Source organism: Durio zibethinus, chromosome 13 (genome assembly GCF_047325235.1).
Source record: "Durio zibethinus cultivar Kanyao isolate XHJ-2024 chromosome 13, ASM4732523v1, whole genome shotgun sequence".
NCBI classification, from domain to species: domain Eukaryota; kingdom Viridiplantae; phylum Streptophyta; class Magnoliopsida; order Malvales; family Malvaceae; genus Durio; species Durio zibethinus.
The window spans coordinates 12,932,511-12,948,999 of record NC_143174.1 but is presented as its reverse complement, the minus strand read 5'-3'; the positions used below and the strand labels follow the sequence as shown (position 1 = coordinate 12,948,999).

Below are 16,489 nucleotides of genomic sequence, written 5' to 3'. Positions count from 1 at the left end.
AATAGGTTGAGAAGTAGGTGCAAGGGTGAAAGCTTTGTGGGAACCTCAGTGGTGGTATCAGTTGATATAGGTATGGACTTAGGAAAATGTTATTTATGATGAAGTACTAAGATGGGTAGATTGGATAAGGGTGATATAAGATAAAATTTTTGGGTAGTTAACTCTCATAGGTCACAGCATGTGCCTCTTCATCTTTCTTCTTAAGTGGTATTGCTTTCTTGGAACTAAAGGTATCACATATCTTAATCTTGTCACTTTTGATGGCACTTTCTACCATTTCATCAAAAATTACCATATTTGTAAAATTTTTCAATGCATTGCCAATAAATTTGTCATAATATGATGTTTTAAAAGTACTAACACAAAGCATTATAGTCTTTTTTTTGGTCAAAAGTAGATGTACTTGAGCAACAAGATCCTTTCATTTATGGATATACTCCTGAAAATTTCAATGGTTTTTTTTTTCATGTTTTGTAGTGACAACCTATCAAGAGCCATGTCTAATACAAGCTTTGAATTAACCGAGAAAAAATGTAGCAAGATCCTTTCAAGAATGTATATGACTCCTATCTAATTAAACATACCATCTGGCTATAGACCTTGTAAGATTGTCTTGAAAATAATGAATTAAAAGTTTATCATTATCAGTGTGACTTACCATCTTGCTATAAAACATTGTGAGATGGGCTGATGAACACTTAGTTTCATCATACTTCTCAAAATTAGGAGTTTTAAACTTCAGTGGAATTACTAGATCAAGGACTAAACTGAGTTCATTTACATCAATACTTCTAAAGATATCCCTTTTTTCAATGGTTTTTAATCTCTCTTCTAGCAAGTTATACTTGTGTTAAATTTTTTTTTTTACTCTAATATGCCGCTTAATTTTTCTTACTCTCTAGGATCATATAAATTGAGAATAAAATTTGGATCAACTGGATTACATTCTAGGTTTTGCTCAAATTGCCTTTGATTTCATTGTTGATTCACTAATAAATTCACATTCATGAATGGTTAAGGTTGCCCACTTATAAGCGGTGGATACATTACTTGATAAGCTCGAGCATAAGGTGGTGTATACTCGAGTGGGTAAAGTCGTTCTTCTCTGACATTATTATTTTCTTAGGGTCAATTTTCCTTTATTATAGTAGAGGTTTCAGCAACACCTTATCCTTTTGCCATGCCCTTCATTAACTCCCTTAACTTCATCATTTATCTTCGATCTTTTCTCGCATTTTAGCCATTCATTCTCATATATTTTCTTGAGTTTTTTCCATTCTTTCTATCCTCTCTACCTACTTATTTTCCACAATTATGAACTATGACCATATTTCACGGGTGGCAAATAGATTAGTTTCGAAGTTTTGATGATTGAGCTACCCTTAAACCTTTATTACCACAATTTGAAAAATTAAGATGCAATATTATTTTTGTGAAAGCAACATAATCTTTATTTTAATTTTAAAAACATAATTTTAATAAGGTAAAATATTGAGAAAAAATATGCATAATGTATACATGAATGCATTAAAAGGTATTTACTCCATAACATATCTCAAACATTAGAACTTTTCATTGATTTCGAATAACCTTTAATTTCAGAGAGTCTTCTATTCTAGAATTGTAACCATAGAAACACTTAATTTAATCATAATGATCCTTAGCTTTAACTAAAAAATCCAACAGAAGTTGCCTGTAACTTTTAGTTGGTTTGATTTCTTATATCAAAGCTTCTACCCTCTCGACTATTTCTTTTGCTTTTCTCAATGCCTTATAAATTTGACCAGCCAAATGCTCTATGTATTATTGTCTTCCTAAGCTCTCCGCATTCCACTTCATGAGAGCATCTACTTCAAAATGGTAAGTGTATCTCTAATCTTCTTCCTTATTTGTCATTCTTTGATGTTTATGGAAGTATGGTCATTGGGGTCTTGTAATTGTTATTCCATCTCTTGAATTACTTGGCAAAATGATTCTTTCTCTTTTTGCATTTCACAATGCCTTTTTTTTTTCATCTTTTATTTAAGCTTTTAATCTAGCATTCTCTTTTTGACATTTTATCAACCTTGCTGAAGCTATTGAATACAAACCTTCTCAATTTTACTATTCTTGAGAAATCCTAATGGCTTGTCCCTTATTTTTTTTGCTTTGCCTTCCAAAGTTGCATCTCTTCTTAAAGTTCAATCATCTCCCTATGCTGCCTAACACCAAGTTTAACACATTTTCCTTCTTTTAGTTGAGTTTGCATCTTTTTGTTTTCTTGATGCAAATTTTTTAAATGATTTTGAGCCACATCACAATCTTGCATTACCTTTTCAAATTTATTTTATTGAGCTTCCATTTCATATTTCAATTGCCCCATCTCTTCTCAAAGTTTCAAATTCTCTTTCTTTAATTTTTCCTTTTCTACTTCAAGTTCTTGCCTAATAAGCTTAACTTTTGACAATGGTTTTTTTGCCTATGAGTCCACTTATTGAAATGAGCAATCATCTGGAGAGAGCACAATATCTCTAGAATGCTTTACCTTCTAAATCAAGTAATCGAAAGTGACTTTGTCAAGGATAGGTCATAATCTTAGCCTCTGAGTCTTTTTCCATACCTAAACTAACTATTTCACTATTCTTGACGAGCATGTTTCTTTATAAGCAAATTCTATTTGAACGAGCCCATATGTAGTAGAGACAAATTGTTTCGTACCAAATTACCTTAACACCATTAGTGTAGCATCAATTACCACTCCCCACAATCCCAAAAGTAGTACCCACGAATCTTCTCCACCTCAATATAAGATTGACACATGAGGCATCCATGGTACTATCCATTTGATCTAATCACTAGCAAGCCTTCGAAAAAATGTTACCCACTCTTCTTTAAATTTCAATGTTAGCCATTGACTCTAGCAAAACTCTTTGACCAGGCTTTATTTAAGGCTTGAAAAAAGTACTTTTCTTACATCTAAAATGGCTTTTTATCCAAACAAATAATAGCTGTGCACTCCTTATGAAATGCCCCCATTACGACGATAAAAATTCAAAGGTCTGATTGTCTTAGCTAGGGCGACTAGAATAGGATTAATCACCTGACTTTCAATTTGTTCAAACAAATCAACTACCACCATTCAATATATCCCAAAGTTTTTAGAAAGATCACCACACCGTTAATTGCTAAGACAAACACTGTCATGCCTTGATCATCTTTCAAGTGTTCCAAAATAAAATCATGAAAAAAATGCCAAGGTAAACTAACACCTTGGCCTTTGTCCTTTGTTAAAGCATCTACGGCTTGTACCTTCATTCCCAACAATTTAGCTATATTCTAACAGTACCCTGACTTTAGATTTCTGACATATATCTTATCGGGATACCATAATTCTAAACTCACTAGAATCAAATATTTCTCGATGGTTGGTGTCAAATCTTCTTCATTAAATGTGAAACATTTGTATGACGGGTCCTAAAATTAAATGGTTGTTCAAATCAAATGCTCCTCAATCACTACTGAGATAAGAGACGCAATCTACCCATACTTTTCACAAAACTTTTCCTTTCTAGCTTCACCCTTCTAATTCCATATAGTAGCCAAATCCTTTAAATTATTCTGTGTAAGATTCAAATGCACTTTTTTTGGCAACCTCAACATAAAACCAATAGGTAAGCAATCCTCTTCTTCTTGCTGAGTTTCTTTAATCATTCACGCACCTCATTGTACGATTCATATGAGGCACTTACAGAAGAATAACAAATCTATAATATTGTGAGATCCATAAAAAAAACTTTGCTAAAAGATGTTTCAAAGCAAATACCTCACTATGTTATTATAATATGCCAATGTAATTTAAACAAAAGAAAAAAAAAAAAGTTAGTATGTGGGAAAAAAAAGAAATGAAAATAATAAATAAAAACTTAGAAAATGGAAGAGACAAAAGAAAAAGTTTTCCCTTTATATTATTTGTTTTTTAATAAAAGAAAGGGAAATAAGACAAAGACCATTCCTTTTTTTTTTGAAAAATCAAAACAAAAATATGCATACATTTATGATTTTCTTTAAAAAAGTATTACAATACAAATGTTCCTCATTTTTGTCCTAAATTTTAGGGATGACCTACAGAGGGTGGGCGTGGCTCTACCTAGGGTCGATCGTTATAGCTTACTATATGCTTAGTTTGGATTGATTTGCATCTAAAAAGTCCCTAAACTATTCCTTACTAGTGTCTACTCTGGACTAGTAAAGCACCTCCATCCTTATCCATTATAGGCTACAAACAAAAAGGGTTTAATTTGAGTGAGAATATTTCACTTGTCATTGTGGTGGTTATCACTTTACGAAAGTATAGGTACTTTACTCCCTCTTGAGAGGGTTGATGGCTGAGTATAGAGCTCATACATGATATGAATGTATGGTGCATAAATAGGAGAATAGAGTATTATAATCCTTATTCTAAGCACCTTATAATAACAATAATAAAACATACAAAGCATAAAATGAAAGAGAAAATAATAAATGACATTGGTAAAGTGAAATGCAATTTTTTCATTTTCTTTTAATTATTATTGTTGTTGTTATTATCATTATCATTATTATTAACATTATCAAAAAAAATTAAAATTAAGGAAATTAAAGTTATACTAATTAAGACCATTAAAACAAAATTAAAAGGTAACACATTATTAATTTTTGGGCCTAACTCTTTAAAAAAAATGACATCCCTAATAGAGTTGCCAAGTTATCATAACGGTTTTTTAGGTCGCTCGATGAATTTGAAGAGAAAATGGAGTCGTCACCAATCTTTTTTTGACTAGGTATGATTAGCCACCTATGAAAATTTACCTTTTTAATAAACATTTTAAAACTAATTAAAACTTTATCAAAAAGATTTTTTTTGTTTGTGAAACAATTTGAGTTCGGAAGTCGATTACGTGTGAGGAATGATTAGTACCCTCATGGCATCCGTTTAAAATAATACCAATTAATTATATGTTATCCTTTAACTGTGACTAAAATGATCTTAATTTTTGTATTTAAAAAAAATTTAATTATCTTTATTGTAAAAAAAACATATTTATTATTATTTTTTTAATATTTTTTTTTTTTGAAAAATAAATAAGAACCTTGCATAGTGGAAAATTTCCAAAAATATTCTAATACTTTCATAATATTAATAGAAACTTTCTCACCTAAGAATTTTTCAAGAATCACTACTCGAAATTTTTAAAAATCTTATCATCGGTAGCTCATATTTCTTTTCAAAATTTATAAATAAATATTATAATATGATATAATATTTTTTAAAAATTTATTTCTATACCATTTATAAAAAGATGAAAAATCTTTATCGAAAATTAATCTAAATGCTCTAATATATTGGTTGCATTTTAGATAAATTTTCTTACTTAGAGATTCTTAAACAATCATTACTCGAATTTCTTTTGGATCTCATTCTCGAAGTTTTTTCGTTTGCTTTTATAATAATTATTAATATTTAAAAGTCATGTAATAATATAATTATAAAATTATTTCAAAAAAAATGTATATTCTTATATTATTAAAAAAAAAACTACTCAAATAAAAAAATATAAAATAGAAAATTTTCATATTGAAAAAAAATTTCTAAATATTCCAGTACTTTAACAAATTTTAGAAAACTTTTATCACTTAAAGAATTCTAGGGAATCACTACTGGATTTCTTGGAATCTCATCATTGAAAATTTCATTTGCATTTAAGATTATGTAATGCAAAACAATAGAGTAAAATATGCACATGAATATATATATATATATATATATTACTCATTTTCTTTATGCTATATTTTTTGTTATTCGTTTTAATTTTGTTTTAATGTCTTAATCATTTCACAATTGTCATTAAAAAAAATTTAAAGAAACAAAGTAAATAAAATCTTTTATTGAAAGTTTTTCTAGATACCCCGATATTTTGGTGGTATTCAAAAAATTTTCTCACTTAAGAATTTTTTAGGAATCTCTACTCAGACTTCCTTAGAATCCTATCTTCAGAAATTTCTATTACATTTCCTTTCTTATTTAATCTTATTCTAGTTCTAATTTTTAATTTTTAATGAATTAAATTTTTTGAAAGATAAAATTAATTAATCACATTATTCATGTATCATTATATTAATTTTATTCCTAAAAGTGTAATTATATATTGTTTTATCATCATCTAATATAATTTTAGGAAAATAGATAAATGGAACTCTTTTGAATTGAATATTTTATTAAATACTCCATTACTTTGGTAATATTTTTTTTAGAAAAATATTCTCACCTAAAGATTTTAAAAAATCACTATTCGAATTTCCTTAAAACTCATCCTTAAAAATTTTTATTCGTGTTATTATTATAATAATTATTATATTATTATATCATTAATTTTTTTCTTTTTTTTTTGCATGAACCTAAATTGCATTAAAAATAATAATAATAATTTATGACATGAAAGATTGATTGCATGAAATTAAATTAAACATAAAAGTTCAAACAACAAATAAATTATAATGCATGAAATTTATACTCTAATTAAATTTAAATAATATAAAAAAATGCACCTGAGGTTTACATGAAATACCAATGTATTGGATTATTTAATAACAACCTATTTCAAACCTATTATCCATTGTTAGCCTATATTAAGCTTAAAGCCAAACAAAAATGGATGGTGGGGCATGGAATATTGCTTAGCTTTTACTTTCTATCTTTTCCCCATGAAAAGTGACCATTCCAGGGAAACCATGAAATAAAGATTTAAGCTTTCCTCTATATAAACTACATATGTATTAGAAAGTATATGGAAGAAATTTTAAACCTTTAGCCACATACACTACTACTAACATCTCCAATCACCCTCATGCCAAAAGAACCATGATCATGTAGCAATGAAACTCTAAAATTCCTCTAAACAAAACCACATACAGAGATATAAATAAGTAAATATAGGCAAAGAACAAAGTGACAGTATTGCATGAACAATCAACAACACCTATGCATAAAAACTTGATAAAGCTGAAAAAGTTAAGCCCACATAACAGGTTTGACACGAGGAGATGAAAGAAGAAAACAAACACACCAGCTTGGGGCGTAGACAATAGCCCCTTCGATAGAGATAGGGACTACCAAAAAAATGAAAACTGAAGTATTTTTAGCCCATCATTCATATAAAAAGAAACATGTTGGTAATGAAATGTTTGGCTTATTCAAGCAAGCAAAGGTCTAATATGTGAACCTTAGAAGAAAAAGAAAAATAACATGCAGCCACTTTCAAACCATCAATAGTAGAAATTTGAAGTTCATAAACAACCAAAAAAGAATAAGAGCAGAACCAAAAAAAATTTTAACTCTCGGATACTCGAAGCTAAGCATACATTTTTTACGTAAGAACAAATAAAAAGGTTGCTATTTTTTAATTATTATACCTAATACAAGCCTTACCTAAAGTAATATACTTTGAAAGTTTTTAAAAATGAAAAGCTATTGAAAACCACTAACTTGGGAGAATTCCCACTAAAGAGCTCAAAGCCATGGCTTGCCTATCCAAAACTGAACAACAAGATTGTAGTTTCATTTTCACATTTATTTCAGCAAGTTTGTTCCTTAGTTTATCTTAAGCTAGCTAATAGGGGGTAGGAAAGATGAATAAAACAAATACTACAAACAAACAAGAAAAGAAATGGAAAGTGGCTAAGGCTACTATTGTTCAATGAAAATGAACAAAGTAGAAATGGCATCCCATAGTAAGGTGTAGCTGCTACTCAATGGAGATGATCAGAACAAAAGTGGTGTCTTAAAGAAGCAATTTTTTTCAACAAACAGTCTATGTATGAAAACAAGGAATCAATCGTCATTGATCCAAGGAAAATTTTTTTTAAAGCTCCATGGACAATAAAGCTAGTAATAGCTCGTACCAATAAAGATTTAACAAACCTAAATATGGTAAAGCTCTAAGCTTTACAACAACACTTTTTTTTTTTTTGGTTTGTTGGTGATAGCTTTCAGACTTCCTTTTCCATAAGGTTTTCTTTTCATTTTCTCTTGTTTTTTTTTTTTTTTCTTTACCTCTTGGTAGACCTTTCTTTTTTTACTTTTTTCACATTTTTCCTCCTTCCTTTTTTACTATCAGTCCCCTTTCTTTAAGCCCATTTTTTGTGTTTTCTTTTTAGCTTGCCTCATTTCCTAAAAAACCTAGTAGCTCCCTCATTCAGCATCCGAAAAAGAAGCCCCTCAAACCTTCATTTGGACAACTTATCTACTACCTGAAGGTCCCCTCTTACTTCCTCCTCAAGTTGTTTTCTTTTGCTTCTCCCACTACCATCTACAGAGTATTTACTTTTTGTTTGTTCTATTGTAGGATTTGTGCTTGGTCCTCTTTATAGTAAACCAACTAGTTTGCAGATGATTGTCCCCCATTACATATGGGTTTCTAGGTTTCACGTGAATAAAGAAAGGCTCTTCATAAATCCTATACAGAAGAGTTTGATAACAACCATATGAGTCTCTCTTTTTTTTTGTTTATTATAGGCCTAAATATTGATGCTTTTTATAGGCTCTTAAGTGGGTCTTTTTATGGTTTCAAATGGGCTTTGTTTAAGTCTCTAAAAGGCCACATTATGGGCCTCTAAATGGGCCATAAATTAGACTTGTAATTAGATATCTAAATAGGCCAACTTTTGGGCTTGAAATTGGTTTCATTCAATGGTTCTAGCCTGAGTTCAAAATGGTCTCTACAAAATTTGATATCTATAAAAATCCTAAATGAAACCCTAAAATTAAGACCTTAGATAAAACCTAAGGTGGAATCCAAATCCTTAAGCATTAGTTCAAACCCTAAAAAAAACCTTGAGGCCTAAATCTAAACAAAACCCTGAAACCATCATAACATTTAAGGATTTATATAGAAATTTCCCTTGAAATAATATGTTCCCGAATGTAGATTAGATAATGGGATAGTCAGGAAATTTTGTTTCAATAAGAAATTTTCATATAATTCCATTAATAATAAAATTAAATAAAAATTAAAGATTAAAAACTAAAAACTAAAAAATAAGAAAATAAGAAAATGAGATTTCATATATAAATAGTCACACCCAAACTTTACTTAAAAGTTAAAAAGTCCATGTGATCTCTTTATATTTAAAAACACGATTCTTAAATTCATATTTTATCATCATTTACCTATATTTCATTTTTAGATTAATGTGTACATTTATAATGCATATATATGTTTATTCTAATTATTGATGTTTAATTTTATTATATAATTTTTCATTTTTTACTGCATAAAAAGTTCTTAAAAAATTAGTTTTAAACAAATAAAATGAAAATAGCATTTTGTGAAATATAATTATTGGTATTCTACCTAAATATTAGAGAGTTGCCTATAATTATCATTTATAAAAAATATTATTTTATTATTTTTAAGAGAGATGTTACGATAAATCTTAGATGAAAAAACTATCTTTGAATTTTACCTTTATGTCGTAGAATTTAAAGGTATTTCTTTAATCTAAAAATTTTCATAATATTCCTAAATAAAGATTTTTAATTGATTTTCTTTCTAAACAATGAAGGGAATTATAATTAAATCTCATATAAAACCAATTTTGTCCAAAATTATAAATAGCGCATGATTAATTGGTACCAATTTTGTGGGCATTATGGGGGTGTTAATCATTTCCTATATGTAACCGACTTCGGAACCCAATCCTATTTTCGTAAAACAAAATTATCTTTTTAATAAACTTTAAACCCGTTTTATTAAAAAGATAAATTTTTTTGGTAACCAATCATATCCTTAAAAAGATTAGTGGAGACTCTATGTGTTTTTCACGACTATAAATGATTATGTCTAGTGACTAAGTGTCCAAACTAATACATTATGACAGTCTCACAAAACAAAAATAACACATCTCATAAATAATAATCACCGAGAGTACTTCTATAGTTAGGCAATATCTCAATGATTATATTTACTTAAGATATTATTTTATTTGAAAACATTTTTTAAAAAAACTAATTTTTAAAACCAATGCACGAAATGCAGGAACATAATAAAATGATGAATGCATAACAATATAATATGGATGACAAAGCATGAATGCATGATAAAAAAAAAATACTTGTGATGACAACATAAAATGTAATGCAAATGCATGAATGATTTTAGGGTTTAACGGTTGGTTTGAGGTTAGGGTTAAGTTAGGTTTTTAAGGTTTAGGGTTAAGGTTTACTGTAAGGTTTTAAGGTTTGGATTTAGGGTCTAGGTTTTGGATTTTGGGTTTTGATTTAAGATTAGGTTTTTAGGGTTTTGATTTAGGGTTTGGGGTTTGGGGTTTGGTGTTTGGAGTTTAGGGTTTGAGGTTTAGTGTTTGGAGTTTAGAGTTTGAGGTTTAGTGTTTGGAGTTTAGATTTAGGGTTTGGGATTTAAGGTTTAGATTTGGGATTTCGGTTTAGGTTTCACAAATATAATTTTTTTGGGGTTTTATAGAAATGGATATGAAAGAAAGGAAAAATTACAAAAATACCATTAATGAATGCTTGTGCCAAATTTATGACTTTGAAAAATAATTACTAACTAAGATATTTTCAAACTTAATATCACAAACATGTAATGTTTGAAAATTCAAAGTGAAAATGGATCAAACACAATAATTTTTTAAACTTTTAAAAGATGTTCCACCATTTTTTTTTGTTCTTGAAAACCAACCAAACAAAGACCAAAATCATCTAAACAACCTACTAAAACAACATTTTATTCATAGAAAATTTATCTCATCACCTTAAAAACTTGAAAAACATAGGAAAACCACAATCAAACACATTTGATCAAGCAATATATGATCACAAAATGAGGAGCAATGTTTGGCCAAACAAGGGAACCAACTTGATTGAAAGTTTCTATAGCATTCTCACCAAACATTCATCACCTCATCTAAGTAGAATTTGCATAAAATATCCATAAAACCATGCTAGAATATCATTTTAATCATCTATGACCATTTGACCAACATGTAACAAACTCATAAATTCACAAAAACCATGAAAATATAATCACAAGCCAAACATTACTCATGACTTACAAAATTAACATCAATTGTGTAGTAAACAAATAAACCAACAATCAAAGCTTTCATCTACATGATTTAAAGCAAGAGCATATTCAAAGCAAACCTAAAGAAGGTTCGGCCATGGTGGAGGAGGTTTGGCTGAACCTTCAACTTGGTTTAATGGTGGATTTTAAATTTTTTTTTGTTACTTGATTTTTTGATTTTAATCCAAACTATTATTTAGTTAGATGAATTCTTGAACTAAGATTGGATTAAAAAGATGAAAAAACTCTAAAGTTTTTCCAAGAAAATGTAAAAACAAATAGAAAACCAATATGAAAATACTATGAGAATGTGATGAACTGCAAGAAATGAAACTATAAAATATACCTACTCCAAGCCTCCTTCAAAGAATTTTTTCTCTCTTTTTTTTCCTTTTTTTCTTTCTTCTCCCTCCCCCATTTTTTTTGTGTTTCCAGCCCTTTCTCCTTTAGTTTTCCCTCGTTAATGGCAGTTAAGAAATGATGAAAATATCTTCCATGCAAATAAAGGTTAACCCTTGGATTAAAACACATCTAATGGCTTAAATTTCATTTTTTTATTGCAAGTAGTGAGTTTTCACCATTAGATTCACCTTCCTGATATGATCTAATAGTCCATAATAAATAATATTTTTATTTAATTTTAGTTAAAATATTAAAATATTAATATTAAAAATCTTTTAATATTTCAATATTAAATATTTTATAATTTTTCTCAAGTAATACTTTGAACATAATATTTTAAACTTGAACATGGTTTGATTCGACTTAAAATACTATTATATTCATAAAAATAGTTTATTTAATTTTAATTAAAAATTTAAAATATTAACATTAAAATTTTTTTTGATATTTCAATTTTAAATATTTTATATTGTATATCATTAAGCATAAATAGTTTTAGTATTTTAATAATATGTAGTATTATATTATTAAAACATGGTTTGATTCGACTTAAAATATTATTTTATTCATAAAAATGTTTTATTTAATTTTAATTAAAATATTAAAATATTAAAATTAAAAGTCTTTTGATATTTTAATTTTAAGTGTTTTATATTGTATATTATTAAACATAAATATTTTTAGTATTTCAATAATAATTAGTATTATATTATTATTTTAATAATAAATAATAGCATATATGATAATATTTATTATTTAAATAATTAATATTAAATAATATAATAATATTATTTTCTAAATAAGAATATTTTTAATAATTTCTTATTATTTTTTAGTTTAAAATATATAAATTTACATTTTTGCTTATTAAGGTATTTATATTAATATTTTAATAATAAAATACAAATAAAATTTTTTTTGTTATGATTTAATAATAGATACTTTCAATATAAAATGCAAATATTTTAATAGAATAAATATTTTAATAATAAATATTACTACTTTAATATTAATAAAATAATATTTTAAGAATAATAATACTATTTAAAATATTTAAAATATTAATATAAAAATAAAAAGTAAAAAATAATTTTATTTTAAGTATTTTTATATTAATATAATATTTTAATATAAAATATTATTAATAAAATACAATTATTCTTAAATATTAATAATTTTAATAATAAATAAATTTAGTAAAATTTAATAATAAATAATATTTTAATATCATATTAATATTATTTTAAAAATAATAAATTTTTTTTAAAAATATTTAAATAATAAAAATATTTTTTATTAACTTGATCAATAAAAACTTTTATTTTTTAAAGATTATAAATATTTTTAAAAAATATTTTTTAAAAATCAATTCCAATAAACCTAAGTATAACCCTCTTTAACATTTTACACAAAAATAACATGCCATATGGTCATGATATTTCCAAGTCTCCGTCAACGATGACGTGGCAGGAATCAGTTACTCTCTCGCTTGTACCTTAATTTCATTTTTTTCCCATTTTTCCTTGCTTTTTTTATATTCGTTTTGGGGAATTTCACAAGTTCCGACTTTCTGGTTTCATCCCTCTTTCAGTGCCACTGCAACATCGAAGCACATGGTAATTCTTCTTTCTCCTTTCCATTTTCCTAATTCAACTAATTTTTCTTCAAAATTCTCTTTTTTATTTTTTTGTAGCTTATATTCTTTCCTATGAACTAGGGTTTCGTCAAATGTTTCATTTTTAATACAAAGCTAGGGCGCATAGTTCTTGAAACCGGGCAAATCGCAGCTTTTTTCTTATTATTATATCACGATTTAAGATTTCTTTTGTCGAAATTAATTGTTGATTTATTGATTCTTACCGGCGTGTTAACGACGCTCGAACGTATTCTTATATTTATAAATTTTATTGGATTAATATGGGCGGTATTTTTTTTAATCTCTATTTTATTTTTTTTTGTGTGCGAATTTAGGCAAATAAGCACACCATTGTTTTGCTGCAAACTTCACAGAACAGAGCAACGAGAACATTTATGGATTATGATTCCATAAGTCAAGCTATGGATGGTATTTTTATTATTATTATTATTATTATTTTGCTCATATTGTCTTGATTTTTGTTGTATTTCATCTTAAGTGTTTGTTTTTGGCGGCGATTATTATGATTAAATGTTAATTCTACTGACTGGACTGCCTGTGGGATTATGATTTAAGTTTCTACTGAGTTATCGTTTTTTAAAACAGCATCTGCTGCTGGCAGTGGACTATACCTTTTGGAAGTTGTCTTGTGGACTATACCTTTTGGAAGTTGGCTTGTGGAGTTTAAAATGATTCTTAGATTTGATTGTCCTTATGTTTTTCTTTCTCTGGAAGTATGACCAAAATTATTTATATTTCTGAGTTGCATTAAGAGGACGATTTGGTTGAAGGAATCAAGGTGGTTCCAACATGATTCTCCAGATGGAATCCCATACTTCTTCCTCTCCATCGTTTAAAAGATTTGACAAATTTAACAGTTTTTGCTAATTTCCATGTGCAGGTATATGTGGACTATATGAAAGGAAACTTAAGGAGCTAAATCCAGCAACACGGAACATCGCATATGACATTGCTGATCTTTACAATTTTATTGATGGCCTTGCAGATATGAGTGCCCTTGTGTATGTCTCTCATTCTCTCTCTTCCTCCACCTTGTTTTTTGAATCATTCACATGTATTTTTATCTTATATTGCAAGTTTACTGAGTCATGTGTTCATCAAATGTCATAAAACTGTCTATCAATGTTATAGCTCATGAATTTGTCATGTAGAACCTGAACTATAAGGATTAAGTGTGTGTTTTTAGTGAATGAGTCACCATATAAAATTTCCCTTTCTGCTGAAACTCAAATGTGTTTTTGAATGATTTTTGTCCCACTTGTAACAATAGATGCCCTTAGACTATCCAAGCCCCAAGGAAATGGATGTGGCTGATGGGCAGTCTGCCTATTGTTTAGATACTGAGAATGGTCCAATCATCATGCATTAAAAAATGAGTGTGGCTTTACATAAATGGGAGACAATGTCTTGCATTAGATTGTTGGTTTGTAAGGGTTTGGACTGTTTGAAAAGGTGGAACTAGAGGTGTAATTGAGCCGAGCCAATACAGTGAAAAGCTCGAGCTCAACTCAAAATTTGCTACTTGAAACTTGGCTCGAGCTCAATCGAATTTTATTTGTCAAACTCAAGCTTGACTTGAGATAAATATCAAGTTACTTGAGCTCCTCGATTAGGCTCGTTTACTGAATAAAAAATGAGCTCGATTCCCTAGTTCGGCTTCAAGCTCGATTATTTGTATTTGAACTCGAGCTCGAATTGATATATATATATATATATCAAGGTAAAATAGTAATTTTCTAATTAAAATAATAAAAAATATATATATTAAAATGTAAATACCTGATTAGGCTAGCAAACTACTTGAGCTAAGTATTAAAATGTTTGAACTTAGCTTGCTCGATAAGTCGAACTGCTTGAGTTCGAGGTCGGCTCGACAATAACTGAATCAAGTACAAGTTTTATTCGAGCTGAGCCTGAGTAGTTTGTGAGTATTGATTTATCATTTACACCTCTAGGTGGAACAATGTGGTTCCCATGTGCCCCATGGGAAGCTGAAAATTTCCAACCAAAGGTTGTTCTAAGTCCCTTTACCAAAGGTTTTGCTGCATCCATCCATGTTATTATTCCTTTTGTTGGTTAACTGATTTTATTGTTTGTTTCTTGCTTGCAGCTATGATCACACTATTCAAGCTTTTCTGCCTTATGACAGGCAATGGATTAAACAGAAAGTATTTCAACACCTTAAGAGGTTGGCACACTAAATCCTTTTCAGTGAAATTGAATTTAATAGAAAGAGAATGTGTATTAAGTGCAGAAGACCTCATCTTATAATTGTGCTCTTGTTTCCCTCGCTTTGCACATACATTTGAGAACCATTGCAACTTTCTCCAGAGTTTCAGATGAATAGCAAAGGTGTTGTGTGGTCAAGGTTTTTCTCTAAGAAAAAATACTATTTTTGTATAGGAGGCTTGACCTTGTATAATCATATAATGTTTGGTTGCTTGGTTGATATGTGATGATCCATAAGTTAATATTCGCTGGTATCTCATCTAAACTAGTATTTGGATGATTTTTAGGTTTAGTTTATGGAACAGCAATTTCTGGTATGCTAAATCTAATTATAATTGTTTTCCATGTTCAGTGTCGCTTTATAATATGTTGATAAGAAAGTTGCCGTAGCTACATACTTTCCATCAGAGGTTACCATGCTGCCTGTTTCTTACTCCCCTTTTGAGGTTTTCTTTCTTTCTTTTTTTTTTTTTTTTTACAAAACAGGTCGTATTAGAAAAACAAGTTGTAGTTTGAAAATAAGAAAAAAGATTACAAATGTTTAATTTAAAGTTGTCTTTTAGGAGTGATTCAGTTTAAATTTTCAATTCTTAAATACCAATTGTGTTTAAATTTTGAATTTGATTCTCTGTTTTGCTTGAACGCTGGAAACCAATTTTAATTAATTTTGAAAAAGGTTCATAATTTTAATTGGTACTAGAATTTTAATCAATTTTGAAAAAAGTTAGCAATTTTAATTGGTACTAGAGGAACTACCTGTTTCATTTGGGTTACAAATTTTTTATTCTGATGAAATATAAATTATATAATTTTTTATTTAATAATAAAAATAAATATGTTTTAGTATTTTGTTGGTTTTTTAATTTTTTGAAAATTATAATATTTTGAAAAAAATAAAAAATAAATTTCTAATTTTGTCACTCAATTGTAGTTAGACAAGTAACGGCTTTTAGTTTAAATGAGAGAGATTATTTTTAAAAAATTATATAAATTAAATTAAAATCAATAATGGATACATGATAATTCAATTTATTGATATAATATTTACTTATTATAAACATCAATCAATTATCAAATTCAAACTCATTTATCCATGGAATTA

The 16,489-nt window shown here is 27.9% G+C and overlaps 1 protein-coding gene and 1 pseudogene across 1 annotated transcript; one reads left to right on the top strand and one right to left on the bottom strand.

Annotated features, from left to right (window-relative positions):
* Positions 1-13,141, bottom strand: part of LOC111303996 (eukaryotic translation initiation factor-like) — a 55,688-nt pseudogene extending 42,547 nt beyond the window's left edge.
* On the top strand, positions 12,962-15,988 carry LOC111302846 (enhancer of rudimentary homolog). Its single transcript, XM_022898712.2, has 5 exons — positions 12,962-13,117; positions 13,473-13,566; positions 14,039-14,159; positions 15,269-15,346; positions 15,740-15,988. Exons 1-5 carry the CDS (start codon positions 13,115-13,117, stop codon positions 15,750-15,752), a joined length of 309 nt encoding a protein of 102 aa, XP_022754447.2. The 5' UTR covers positions 12,962-13,114; the 3' UTR covers positions 15,753-15,988.
* The last annotated feature ends 501 nt before the right edge of the window (positions 15,989-16,489 follow it).

Coding starts and splice junctions, on each gene's coding strand:
- LOC111302846 (XM_022898712.2), top strand. Junction 13,567..14,038: donor CATAAGTCAAGCTATGGATG/GTATTTTTATTA, acceptor TTCCATGTGCAG/GTATATGTGGACTATATGAA. Junction 14,160..15,268: donor GCAGATATGAGTGCCCTTGT/GTATGTCTCTCA, acceptor TCTTGCTTGCAG/CTATGATCACACTATTCAAG.